Source organism: Amphiprion ocellaris, chromosome 6 (genome assembly GCF_022539595.1).
Source record: "Amphiprion ocellaris isolate individual 3 ecotype Okinawa chromosome 6, ASM2253959v1, whole genome shotgun sequence".
Lineage (NCBI taxonomy): Eukaryota > Metazoa > Chordata > Actinopteri > Pomacentridae > Amphiprion > Amphiprion ocellaris.
Window position 1 is genome coordinate 33,335,568 of NC_072771.1, and position 14,429 is coordinate 33,349,996.

Consider the following 14,429-nt stretch of genomic DNA (forward strand, 5'->3'; position numbering starts at 1 on the left):
ACACCGACGAGGAGCAGCAGCAGAGAGCAGAGCTGAGAGGAAGACAGTCCACAGCACCGCAGAATCCCACCGAGAAACATCCACACAATCATTCCACATCATGGATCGGGAGCAAACCATCAACTTTGGAGCGGGACCAGCAAAACTCCCGCAAACCGTGAGTCTGGATCTACATTCTGTCTGTGTAGCGATTAAAATCGGCGAAAAAGCTGGAAATCAGGAGCCACCTGCAAACTCCCTCAAAGCTAAAAGACCCTTGTGCTGAGAGAATTAAATTTACTGTGATGCAGGAGTCTTATGCATTGCAGATTAGTCTTTATTTTCGACTTTGTGGTGTTTGATTCTGATTTAGCGTTGTTTGTAAATCGTTCTTTAAAACTCAGCTGTCCCTGTGGATCTGCTGCCTGAGCTTTGAATCTGAGGCTGGCATGCAGTCATGTGAGAACACGACTGCCTTTCTGAGGCTTGCCACTTGCGGGCAGCTCCAGCAGGATGAAAACAGTGTGTTGAGTTGCATCAGCCTCAGTCATTCATGTGGAAACCTGCTTCTTTGTGCTTCACGGGTGGCAGCAGCAGATCCAGCCTCTAGATGGCAGAAAACCAGCTCCCCACAGGATCCACTCTCCAGTCTCACTTGTCACATTTTGTGCAGATTTTATGGTGAAACTGCCTCATTCTGCTGTGTCTGCAGCTGAATTAGCTGTTTCAGTTTTGATCCTTTGCATTAAACTAATTTAAAAATCATTTTTAACAGTGAAATGTGCAGTTTCAGTCCCAAGCACAAAATGTACTCTGAGTTTGTACTACTCTGTGTGGGGCTTTGTGGATCCTGATAATCCCAACATAGTCAGACAATTTGATTATTGATAAAACTTTAAAACATATGACAGGTAATTCCACTAATGTGCAGTTGCTATGTATGCTTATTTCATAATTCTACGTCTTCTTGTTTCCTTTTTTGTCATTTTGTGCCCTAATAACTGAATTGGAACCAAACCAATGTATCTGTTTGCTAATATTATCATCCGATATTACAGATATTTCGATATTAGCATATATACGGTCCAATATACTCAGTTATACAATCCTTTTTTTTTCTTTTTGTACAGAAGATAATGCAACAAAAGTTACTGAGTGTAATTTTAAACAGGTAAAATCACAGCAAACTGACACCATTTCATACAGACAGAAATACTTTGCTGGAAAGGTAATCAATAATGACCCTGTCATTTTTCCTTCACAGTAATAAAATAAATAATATTGGCCATTATAGTAATATCAACATTTTTCTCCAAGACACTCCAAGAATCTGTTTTGGCATCCGCCCCAAAAATCCAGTATCATTTGAGCTCTTAACTAAGTATCATTCAGCTCCACAATACTTGAGTTAGCCACTTCTCCAAACTCAAAATTTTGTACAAAGCCAATTTATTGATTAGTTGATCGACAAAGCATTAAAAGGCATCAGTTTTAATTACAATTTAGGTCTTTCTCAAGCAGAAATGCAAACATTTTACTTTCATCTTGCATGATTGTAAATTTAAAATCTCTGAGTTTCGGTGCACTGGTCAGACAGGAAGGATGATTACTCTTCAGAAAGTTGTGATTAATTATTTTCTGATGTTTTGTAGACCAGATGATTCATTGTGAAAAACAATATTCTGCTGATAAATCAGTGCTAATTGTTAAATTGAAACCTTGTAAATATGCATAACATAGACTCTAATTAAAGAGAAAAATATAAAGTTAAGTTAAAATGCCTCTGTCACCTTGGTTGAAGTTTGATTTACATCTGACTTCTTGTTGCAGCTCAAACTTTCTTTTTCAGATCTCTTATGAAACATGTCGACCATCATCTTTTCTGTTAGTGTTTTTAAGAGATATTATTCTGTGTGATGTGTTACAGGTGCTGTTTCAAGCACAGAAGGAGCTGCTCAACTACAGTGGCTCTGGAATTAGTGTTCTTGGTGAGTAATGAATACATTTATTCACTAAAGGAGGCCTGTGTCTCTGCTCACTTAGACTAAAGCTGCATTAAGAAAGAATGTTTTAACAACCAGTGTGGACAGGAGGCAGAATTACAGCAAGTAAATTGGTTTAAGCCTCCATATAGACACCTGAGTGATGTTTAAAGACTACTCTTAAAATTGTAACATTGTGCTTTTAGTGCACAGAAACAAGTGTTTGTTGGTGATTGTAGTCCATTTCTGAATCACTTCATCCACAGTGTGTGTTTACTGTGAGTTAAAGACCAGGTGCATTCATTCATTCTGCTCTCATGGTTGCTTTTTCTCTCTCTGGAACCTGTGATTTAGTCATGTTCCTGTATTAAATACCAAAAACTGAAACACAGTTTGTTAAAATGTGAGTATATATCAATGACAGTGAGACTAAATGCTCATGTTTGTGATTCTGTCCAACCAGAGATGAGCCACCGATCATCAGACTTCAACAAAATCATCAACAAAACAGAGAATCTCCTGCGAGAGTTGTTGTAAGTGACTTTTAGTACTGAACCATCTTCTTTTTTATTCTTGCATCATATATCTGTTTTGTCAGTTGCTATTTTATGTGATGTCAACATTGTTTTTGAAAGAAAAAAGTCTATTTTGCTTTTATATGCTGTTGTAAAATTGAGAACTTATTTTATTTTATCTTATCTTCTTCAGTCTTACTTTACTTCACACCATCAGGACATGTCCAAACAGCATTTTTTTTTCTTGTTTTAGGTCAAAGTACACATAATATTTTGGTATTTAAAGTCTGAGAAAATAGCATGGTCTTACATATGAATTCTTGTGTGAGATAAGTATAGGAACAATATTAATAATTAGCCGTACAAGCCCAAAAAATTTAGATGGTGTTTGTCAGTCACTTAGGTGTGTTTCTCCGTGGAGTTGCTAAGAATGTATGGATTGTGAAGGATTTTCTAAATTTATAATTAATGCTATTTTAACCAAACCGAAGCTATTGTAAACGTGTACGTATGGGACTTCGCTGAGATAACATATTTGTAGGTAAGTACAGTCATAACTTAGCATGCAAATAAAATCATCGGACAAATAAACCGTATTAAAGTACACAAAAAAAGAGAGGCTTCCTGAAGTCCCAAAACCCAAACATATAAGAAAATAGCATAAAGAATCACCATGAAAACCGAAAGCTAAAAACACAATGTGGAAACTGGTGTTATATTCATGTTAGATTAATAAGTGGTTTGAATTTTTATCCATTATCAAATCATTTTTAAAGAAAAAGACATTATGCAGTCACTTAAATCTACCTTTTTAGTAGTCTCGCTAATTTAGGATTAATAACTACATTAATTTTACCATTTGCATTAAATGCACAAGAGAGAATAACTATGGATGAACAAAGTACGGCTGCATGTTTTAACTGTGACACTTTACCTGCACCAGGGAGATATTGTGTCTTGTACAACCTGGATCTTTGCTTGGTTTAAGAATCAGATTATTTTTTTTAGTTAACTGCTGCACACAGTAATGTCTGCATTGTATATGGTGTTTTAACACAGAAGATGTTTGTCTTCACAGAAATATCCCAGACAACTACAAAGTCATGTTCCTGCAGGGCGGCGGGTCTGGACAGTTCAGCGGTGTTCCTCTCAACCTGATCGGCCTGAAAGAGGACCGGTGTGCCGATTACATAGTGACCGGAACGTGGTCAGCGAAAGCGGCGAAAGAAGCAGAGAAATACGGAAAAGTCAACGTCGTCCATCCAAAGTTGGATAGTTACACAAGTAAGTGTGTGGGAGTGAATGGAGAAATATCTCGATGCCATTTTGGGTGAATAATGAGGCCAATACCATGTTTTTGAGGGCAAGGTTTTGATTAAATAAAAAAATAAAGTTCATTTTAATTATTGTCAGCACACAGAAAACTTGTTGTAGATCTTTTAGGAGATAGTCATTGTCATTCCGGCTGCATGTGGACTGCCTCGCTGCTCAATCAGGCCATGTGTCCAGACTGTTGCGTAATAAACAATAGAGACGACTCGCAGTGAAAGACTCTGGTATGCAATCAGTTGTTTCCACATGGTTGTGTCTGATTGGTGGTTTACATTGGGGCTCCTCTTTATCCAAATATGCAGAGGCAGCTTAATAAATGCTGTTTAACACTAAATCTGAGGTATGTTGCTCCTATTGTCCGTCGTCTAGTTTTTCTTAGACCTGAAACACCATCTGCTCTCCCTATAAAGAGGAGTTTCTCCTTTTTATGTGCAGCACCTAAAAATTTGGACAGAAAGTCAGCCGACTCGTCTTTCTTTTCCACGTCACTGGCTAGTGGAGACAAAAATCCTCCAAATAAAAAGATCTAGAAAGACGGCAAGTCCTTTTCATCTTCAGTTCTCGCTTTAGGCATGTTTTTACAAGGGAGAGGTTTGGTGTGGAGGACTGCATTTAACTGAGCAGGAAAACTGGTTTGAAGAATGGTGGGTGTGTTCTAATTGCACAAGATATCATGAAGCCAAATTATTACAAAGACCATGTGCACTCTTTGCTTGCCACTGAGGTTGGGATCCTCCTAACACTACCAACAGCCTGACATATTTGTATTTCAGTGGAAACAATCTGATGGATTGAAATTAAGGATAGATGTCCATCCATCCATTATCTATACACCGTTTAATCCTCACTAGGGTCGCGGGGGGCTGGAGCCTATCCCAGCTGACTCAGGTGAAGGCAGGGGACACCCTAGACAGGTCGCCAGTCTGTCGCAGGGCCACATACAAAGACAAACAATCACTCTCACATTCACACCTACGGGCAATTTAGAATAATCAATTAACCTCAGCATATTTTTGGACTGTGGGAGGAAGCCGGAGTACCCGGAGAAAACCCACGCATGCACAGGGAGAACATGCAAACTCCATGCAGAAAGATCCCGGGAAAGCCGGGACGTGAACCAGGGATCTTCTTGCTGCAAGGCGAAAGTGCTAACCACTACGCCACTGTGCAGCCCCAGGATAGATGTCTATTCTGTTAATATTAGCATTATCACTGTGAGCAGTCATGTTAGTATTTAGACACTTTAGTCCCACAGAGCTGCTAGCATGGCTATAGACTCTTTAAACTGGTATAACTTCTTAAATATGTTGTGTTGTTGCTCCCTCCAGAAATCCCCGACCCCAGCAGCTGGACCCTGAACCCATCGGCCTCCTACGTGTACTACTGCTGCAACGAGACCGTGCACGGCGTGGAATACAACTTCACACCTGAAACCAACGGGGTGGTCCTCGTCAGCGACATGTCGTCCAACTTCCTGTCCCGACCTGTGGACGTGTCGAAGGTGAGAAGAAAGAACAGTTGACAGTCTGGAAAACATTCATTATCCTTCCGCTGTAATGGAAATTGATGAGAAACAACAGAACCCATGGAAGAGGCACAACACGACACAAGAAATACTGCTGCTAAAAAATAATAAAATGATAATTTAAGTCAAAATAAGTACAGTTGTAGGAATAAAACACAATAGAGAAATCACAGAGCAGAGTTGTTAACATGCTATAACATTAAGCACCTGTTTGCCTGTTTATATACCATTAGCACAGCATAGCATATTGAGATTAAAATTTAAAGTACGACAATGCTGAATTGAGCCTGGCAATTTGAATGTCCTAAGCTAACCAGAGTAGAGAGGATAAACGCTTTTTGACTTGGCAAAGGTTTTCCCCTTCACACCACGTTCAAATGTTCTTCTTCCACAAGTTGCTCATGTGTTTGTACAAAACGTTGTATTTTGTTGTGTCCTCTTGCGTTGTGTAGTTTGGTCTAATCTTCGCGGGTGCTCAGAAGAACGTGGGTTGCGCCGGCGTCACTGTGGTCATCGTGAGAGAAGACTTGTTGGGTCACGCTCTGAAGGAGTGTCCCATCGTCCTGGACTACAAGGTTCAGGCTGAGATGAACTCTCTCTACAACACGCCGCCGTGCTTCAGGTACACAGCTTCTCTGTTTTATATCTGACTGAAGATTAGCAATATTTGTGAAATGTACATGTTTCAAAATTAAATTGAAAAATACAAAACATTTTTTACTGGTTCCTGTTGGTCTTGTGGAAATATCAGCTGAATTTTTTTTCAGGCGCACATTTGCTCTGTTGCCAAGAGGTGAGCATAAACTGTAAATAGAACATAAGAAATCAACAGCACTTCTACATTTCACAAGTTAACATCTTCTAGGGTGTCAGTTTAACCTTCTGAACCACAGTACATGCTGGCAGGTTTAGGCTTATTATCTTTAAAAAAAAATCAATAAAAAATAAAAAAAACTTCAGTGACTGAGTTGAACTGCTGGCTGTATTTACACAGAGGAGATTGGAGATAAGTATGAAAACAACTGAAAATTAAAAAAAATAAATAAATAAATAAAAATCTCTGTTATGTAGAGCTACCATTTTTATCATTATTGGTTATACCTGTGGGTACATGGAAAAATATTGTACATGTTGATTACAAGTTTTGAAAATTTGTCCAAAAGAAAAAAAAATTGAACAACTTAAATTTTTCCTTGCTCAAAAAATATTATGGCGTTCTCTCTACATCTGGCAAAAAATGCTGTTTCCATAGAGGTGAAAGACTCTATGTTGCATTCAAAATGAGCTCACAGTGAGGAAAAATGTGCCTAGAAACTGGAGCCCACATAGTTAATTACTACAAAAACTGAAGTGCAAAACCACTCAAAGCATTCCAGAGGTTCATGTGCTGGACTGTTTCTTGGTTGAGAGCTACTACCTGGAGTCTCGACTGATTGTCTGGCAAAACTAAAACAGCAACTATAAACTACAGCTGCTTCAACCTGTTATGTTCTTTTTTATTTGCTAAGCTAACCAGCTGCTTACTATATAGCCTTTGGTATAATGTACAGACATGGGATTTACTACTTTATTGTATGTGACTATTTTGATCTATTTCTACCTTTGTGTTCAGCATCTATATCATGGGTCTGGTTCTGGAGTGGATTAAGAATAATGGCGGCAGCGCCGCCATGGAGACGCTCAACAAGCAGAAGTCCGCCATGATTTATGACATCATCAGCGCTTCTAACGGTTTCTATGCGTAAGTATTAAAACGGCAGCGTTAAAACAGGAAATTCAGAGAGGGTCAAGACATTCTGGGAGTATTATACACTGTAAAGCATCAGTGCCAGTCTAGCTGCACAGTCTGTTTCACTCTATACTGGCAACATTTAAAGCTGAGTTGGGCAGACATTTTCTGGTATTGAGGAGCAAATTAAAACCCGTATTAAATTCTCACCATATTGTAACTCAAGTGTTAAAGGAAAACACCCTTCTATGCCTCCTCTTGGCTCTGTTTTCAAGCTTTAGGGTATCTATCTTGTGACACAACACTCTGGCCAACCACTGGTCTTTTCAAATTCTGTGACTCAGTTGGTAAAACAAAAGGTTTGATCTCGGGTCCATCTGCATGCTGAAGAACCCAAAGTTGCCTCCGATGGCACATTAGCACCTTGCTTCACAGCTCTGCCACGATTCGTGTGTGAATGGGTGAATGTGAAGACACTAAAGTAGAACAGTGCTGTTATTTTTGTCTTTCTTTAGGATTTATGGCTTAATAACTGTCATAATACACACAAAACATGAGTTCTCTCTACTTCTAACCATAGCTGTGCTGCTTCAGTAGAGGTGCAGGACTTTATATTGCAGTGAAAAATGAGCGTATAGCGAGTAAAAATGTGACAGGAGCAGCAAAGGCCCAGAAACTGCTTGGGGTCCAGAGGGTTTAGTAACAACGTACTGCCATGTTCACCTGCTCAGGTGTCCTGTAGAGACGGCTTGTCGAAGCCGCATGAACGTACCGTTTCGTGTGGGGAAGAAAGAAGGAGATGATGCTTTGGAAAAGGAATTTCTGGAAGGAGCATCCAAACGTGGAATGATATCACTGAAAGGACACAGGTCAGTTGTCCCAGTAATACCTACTTTATTTCTGTTTCATGGGTGCTAACGATAATACAGCATCTATGGGGGTATTATGGTAGCAAAACTATTTGTAAATGTGTATGGAGAGTTGCGGCATAACTTCTGAGGTATGCAGCCAGAATGAATGAGCCTGTGAGCCTGAGCTCAGGGCACAGAAACCCTACAGTTACAGATACAAAATCTCACACATGTAAAAAGACAGCCAATTTTAAGGCCCGCTTGATTTGTAACTGGTGATTTGTCTGTATGTCCGGCACTTGTAGCCAAATACTGAGACTTTTCTATCTATAAATATCTGTGTACACATTCACAGATATTTGTATGCATTGACAAGTTTTACTACATGTGCACATTTTAATACGGATTAGCAGATTTATTTATTTTTTTGCACATTAGAAAACCGAATTACTGACACACAAATTTTGAAGACATTTGCAGATTACATTGACAAATCTCAGTACACATTTACAAATGTCACTACAGACACACAGATTGACACACAGTTCTCATCCATACACATTTACGAACAGTTTTGTTACAATAATTCCCCCATAGAGATCTTAATTTTGTTTACATGTAAGGCTAGATGCACAAAGAATTAGTCTTCTCCATTTGCAGACCTCAAACTTGACTTTGTCTCCCCCTGCAGGTCAGTTGGAGGAATCCGTGCCTCCCTGTACAACGCTGTAACAGTAGAGGACACTGCAGCCCTCGCTGGCTACATGAGGGAATTCCTCAAAGAGCACCAATAAAACCGACTGCTGCTGCTACGAGTTGATTCATGTCACACGGTGGCATTTTGCTACTTTAGTTTTTAAAAATCCTCTTGTTTACTTCTCGTTGAGATCCATGTTGGATGTGGAAGGTGTCCTTTTAGACACCTGTTTTGTAACGCCAACCCTTAGTTTCCTAAAAAGCCTAAACTGCTGTTCCAAGTAAAGATTTAATGATATCAGTGTATCATAGAATTACTATTTAAGTGAATTTGTTGACTAACAGTGCTTTGATGTACATATGCTGTAGGTAATTCTTGTTCAAAATGTGTTTACATTCCAGTAAATCTTACTGACGCACAAAAACATATGTACTTTTTGAAGTGTACTTTATTGGCTGAAAGGCTGTTTTCCAGTGGATGGATTTCTGTACCTTAAGACTTCCTTATTGATAAGATTTAGCTTCAGAGACCAGAGAAGCACTGCTAAACTTCATTCTGCTTTGCTGTATTGTGGGTGGAACAGTGTTACAACAAAGCACAGAAAAGATATTTATGACTTAATGAAGCACTCCAGCGCTGTCTTGACGAAATGCCATACAGTCATGAAAGCAATTATTAGACCACCCTTGTTTTCTTCAATTTCTTGTTCATTTTAATGCCTGGTACAACTAAAGTTACATTTGTTTGGACAAATGTAACGATAACAACAAAAATAGCTCATGAGAGTTTAATTTAAGAGCTGATATCTAGACATTTTCCATGGTTTTCTTAACCAAAATCCCTCAAGTTCTTACATCAGTAGCTGTGGCATTGTACTGCCAAAAACAACTTTTAGGCATTCCATGTTTTCTTTTCTGTCTGTTTTAGTCACATGATCCACACAGGAGTTAGTATTGATTCATAACCATTGTTTTTGATGACTGTAGTCATGTTCACCACCAGCTTCTGAGATTGTTCTGCTGTCACAGCAGCCCATTCCTGTTGCACAAACTCAAACAAATTTGCTTTGTTTTGGAGCTTGTGGTTCTCTGTTTAGCCTTTGATGATTTTCCACAGGTTTTCAGCTGGATTTAGATCTGGTGATTGAGCTGCCAAAGCATGGTTCCAGTGTTCTGGTTCTCCATCCAGGCTTTAGTCGACCTTGCTGTGTGGTAAGAGGCATTGTCTTGTTGGAAAATCCAGTCATTGGAGACAGGAAAGAGTTTTCCAGCTGATGGAAGAAGACTGTTTTCAAGAGTAGCCCTGTACATGACCTGGTTCATTTACCCTGTTCTACCCAGACTGAAACAACCCCAGATCGTCACTGATCCACCCCCATGTTTTACTATAGAGGCAGACAGTCTGGTTTGTAGCTTCTCCAGGCTTCCTCCTAACCAGTAAGGTAGCTGGAGTGGGCATCAACTGAAAATTGGCTTCATCACTGAAGAGAACCTTAGCTCAATCCTCAACAGTCCAATCCTTGTGATCCCAGCAAAGAGTAACTGTCTTTCCTCTGCCTTCTGAATGGCTGTCTTGGAGATCTTCCGTTTTTTCACTGCCTGCCTCTCAATGCCAATTTCTAGCAGTGCCACAATGGCTGCCTTTGTGGCTTCACATAATTCTTTTGTTTTAGGCATTATTTGAGAACTGACAACTGACATCGGAGTTGTGCTGCTTATGAAATGAAATGGCCTCTTATATACCCTGGGAACACAATGAAGCTGAAGCATGTCAAATAGGACATAAAGTGTTATGGAATCAGTTGCAGTTTTTGTCGTGTTCATTGTGTTCTTCAGGTTATATACCTTTCATGGAACCAGGCATTGAAATGAACAAGAAATTGAAGAAAACAAGGGTGGTCTAATCATTTTTTCCATGACTGTATAACATTGGAATTGTAGTAGGGAGAGCATGGAAAAAACTTTCACCTCCACCAAACTAGGGAAGAGGCAAAAAAAAAAATAAATCTCACAACCTGGTAACTAAAACAAATAAAACCAAATTTTATCTATTTAAAGTTTAACAAAAGATCCAGCTTACTTCTGCTTTTGCTGGAAATCTATGCTAGAGCATCAGCTGTCTGCATCAGGAAACAATCAGCTGAAAATCTTCCTCCTTTCGTGACCTCCAGTGCTTCAACTAAGTCTCATCTGGCTGCTGTGATGTTGGGTGAACTTCAGGGTGTGTCAGTGTGCCGTTGCATCACTTCTGGTGCATTAAATGTGAAACTTTTGCCCTCAGAGTGCAGCGAAAATTTATTTCTTTTCTGATAGCCTGCTGTCAAGTAACTTATCAATAACAATATTCAACACACTACAAGCAGACTTAGTCCTTTTGCCTGTGAGGTTAAACCATCACCTCCTACTTCTTCACTGCCTGCTGACAGGAGAAGCAGCTCAGTATGTAGGAGTGAGCAGGAAGCATAACATCAGCAGGGCAGCAGGATGGTTTCTATCTGAATGTCCAGAGGCCAGTCCCTGCTGCGTTCGACCCGCCGAGGCTCAGCAGTGTGTTTAAACATGATCTCTGACCTCTCGGGAGGAGAAGTAAAGAAGCAGGAGGTGGCACAGTGAGAATTTCAATACAGGAATCAGTGGTGAAACATATCCTGAGGTGGTACTAAAAATACAAGATGTTTTACGTAGGTTTAGTTCGTGGAGATTGAAGCATTTTTTGAATAGAAATGTATGTTTTGAGGAGATGATGCGAGCTGGGGTGAGTGTGTGTTTGCTGTAGCTTTGTCTCTCTTTCCTGTCTTTCTAATTGACAGAACCTGCAACAAACCTGCCAGCAGCTCCAGTTTATCACTAAACAAAAATGTTAGGCTTCTGTGGCTTATAACCTCCCTTTAAAAATAATGCACAAGTTAAAAAAAAGTTGGATTGCAAGAGTAACAAGGTTAAATTGAACAGGTTTGACATTGCGAGGATGTATCATTTGTCACGATATTGTTAAATATTTTCCTCCCTGTTCATGTAAGACTTTTGTCCTTTCTTTTCTCTAGTACTTTAGGCAGTTTATACAGAAAATAAGAATATTAATATTGTACAAAGAAGTGTTACAAAAATTTAAGCAGCCCAGCAAGATGTAGTCTAGATGTAGCAGGCACTCATTGAAAAATATGCACTAACAGTTGATCATTTTTATTTGTAGATCACCTCTCAAAGCCCAAAGTTTGTCACAGTTTTTTCAAATGAAAAGTCAACAATTGGAATATGACATATAACATTAAATCAAATGGAATCACTATTAATAACACACCTGGAGTACACAAAGGTCAAACAAATCCCATTAACGTGAGATAAAAGAAAGGAAGACGCAATTTAGGTAAAATCAAGAAAAAAAATGACAGAGAGAAAAGTCTTAAGGTAACATATATAGATTTAAGACAGAATACCCACTCATAACCCAAAACATGCACGCTCAAAGGTATCTAGTTGCTTTTGTGCCAAATAACCTCTAGGTGGAAGTGTTCATCAAGAAACATATTTTTGCAAGCCCTAGAAGTGGTCAAATGGGAGTCTATGTCTTTTTATATTCATGTTGGGTGTTGTTCACAACGTTTAATCTATATATATATATATATATATATATATATATATATATATATATATATATATATATATATATATCGAGACTGATAGACCATGATCAATAATATATTAAGAAACAACTATAATATTCAATAATTAATACACAAATAGAACTGAAGACGCTTTAAACAAGAAATTGTTGTTATTTTCTCATTTTAGAATAGCTATTTGTGTTTTTGTTAGACACTAGTGTGGCTTCTCTGAATAGGTCAACTCACCACTGCAGGCAAAACATCCTCAACTGAAGAAATAAATCAGTATCCTTTCAGAAAATACACATCTCTGCTTTATAATGGTTTGGGGATTGTAAAAAGACACACTCTCCCCATTCTTTCAGTCCTTCCAGCACTGAAAATACATCTTTATCAGCCACAGAGAAGCATGCTGTTCACAGTTATTGTTGTAATGTACATGATATAATTCATTCCACTGGACCTTTTAGGTGATAAAGTGGAATAATTCCTCTCCAGATGGTACGATAAGGTTATTAGTGCACGGTGGGCAATAGAGTGTTAATAGAGCATGTGATGCACCTTTTTGTCGGTGCTTTTATCTTTAATGCTTTACAGCTCTGTCAGTGCATGAATGATTGTATGGGTGGCATAAATGGCAATTGAACTACTAACCTGGGAGTCTCTCAGAGTGTTTTTGGGCTTAAAATGTTGCAGCTGGCTTTTGTAGAAGTGATGTTTCCTATGTCGTTTTTTTTTTCCCTTAGAAATTGTGCAGAGGATTTTGGCCTGCAACATTGGTTTTGAATAGGTTCAAGACATCATATATCCATAGTTTTTACTTACTGATTTAGGCTTTTCTGTTTAATGCAATTCATACAAAGTCAATTTAAAATTTAAAGCTATTCATTTGATGATTTAATATTAGCCTAAAGCTTTTGCACATCACTGTATCCTTAAAAGGTACGTGTGTTCCTGAATCCAGCTGGTGTCCATACACACACACACACACACACACACACACACACACACACACACACACACACACACACACACACACACACACACAAAAGCACCTTGCCATTTTCTTACTTTCATTTTGAAATGTAATGAAACACAAGGTAAAGTTGATCCAGGAGTTATTATTTTATATAACATCCCAGGCGATTCTTCCCAAAAAGTAATTTTGGCAGTTAGCAAATATCAATACCAAAAGCAGGGGAGAAAGTCGGAATGCTGCTGTTGACTTTGGATCTCCAGGGTGGGAGATGTTGGACCTGCTGCAAAGGTTTGTGTGCTGAAAGGTAAAAAATGTTCCACCGCCGTGAAGTATTGCTTTAAGGCAGATTTGTCAGTATGATAAGACGCTGTCACATATTGTTCTTTGCGTTTATATCTGCAGTGAGTCTTTCAGTTTGTTAGTTTACGGTCATCTTTAACTCTGACTGAAAGCATTTGCGTCCCAATGAGCTGCAGGAACTTTGGCATCGTGCTCATTTTAGTCTTGTAATCAATTAATGGTTGTTTGCCACCTCCTGTTAGAACCCCAGAGGCATCAGTGCACACGTGAGCTCCTCTACTTCCACCTTTAGTGCTGCTTCATTTGGCAGCTGATCTTCAATGTGCAGAGACTTTGCATAATTAGCAACTTCATCTCAACAGATTTCTCTACTATTTTAGTTTATTGTATGTTTTTGACTCTGCTCCTAGTTTTACTTAAACTGTCTGTCTCAATTCACAACCACTGAACCTGGAAACATAATGAACAAGATAGCAACTTCAAAATTTGTGATGATGTGTTGAAATCAAGTTGAAGAGCAGCTTTTGATACGGAAACCCTAATTAAAAGACTACAGCTATATGAGAGGCTCAGTAAAGTTGAATTTTAGCGCATTGGTGCTTTGGGGTCAATGCCAACATACCAGCATCAGCAACACTAACATGCTAATGATTGGTAGGCGCAATATTTACTTTGTTCACCATCCTAGCTTAGCATATTAACACACTATTTAGCACAAAAATACAGCTGAGGCTAATGTAAATGTGTTATTATAGAGGTATTATGTGGGGAATTGATATTTTGCCCTGATAAAGGCACTAGATGAAAACTACTTTAAGGATCACCACAGTTATCACAAGTCATCATGTGGCTGGCATGAACATGTACACCAAATTGAACAGGAATCAATCCAGTTGCTGTCAATACATTTAAATTACAAATGTCAGACATGTCAAA

At 38.8% G+C, this 14,429-nt stretch overlaps 1 protein-coding gene across 1 annotated transcript; it reads left to right on the forward strand.

Moving 5' to 3' along the window:
* Positions 1 to 9,038, forward strand: psat1 (phosphoserine aminotransferase 1). Its single transcript, XM_023288621.3, has 9 exons — positions 1 to 157; positions 1,907 to 1,967; positions 2,425 to 2,494; positions 3,555 to 3,760; positions 5,137 to 5,309; positions 5,786 to 5,955; positions 6,946 to 7,074; positions 7,794 to 7,931; positions 8,605 to 9,038. Exons 1-9 carry the CDS (start codon positions 101 to 103, stop codon positions 8,705 to 8,707), a joined length of 1,107 nt encoding a protein of 368 aa, XP_023144389.2. The 5' UTR covers positions 1 to 100; the 3' UTR covers positions 8,708 to 9,038.
* The last annotated feature ends 5,391 nt before the right edge of the window (positions 9,039 to 14,429 follow it).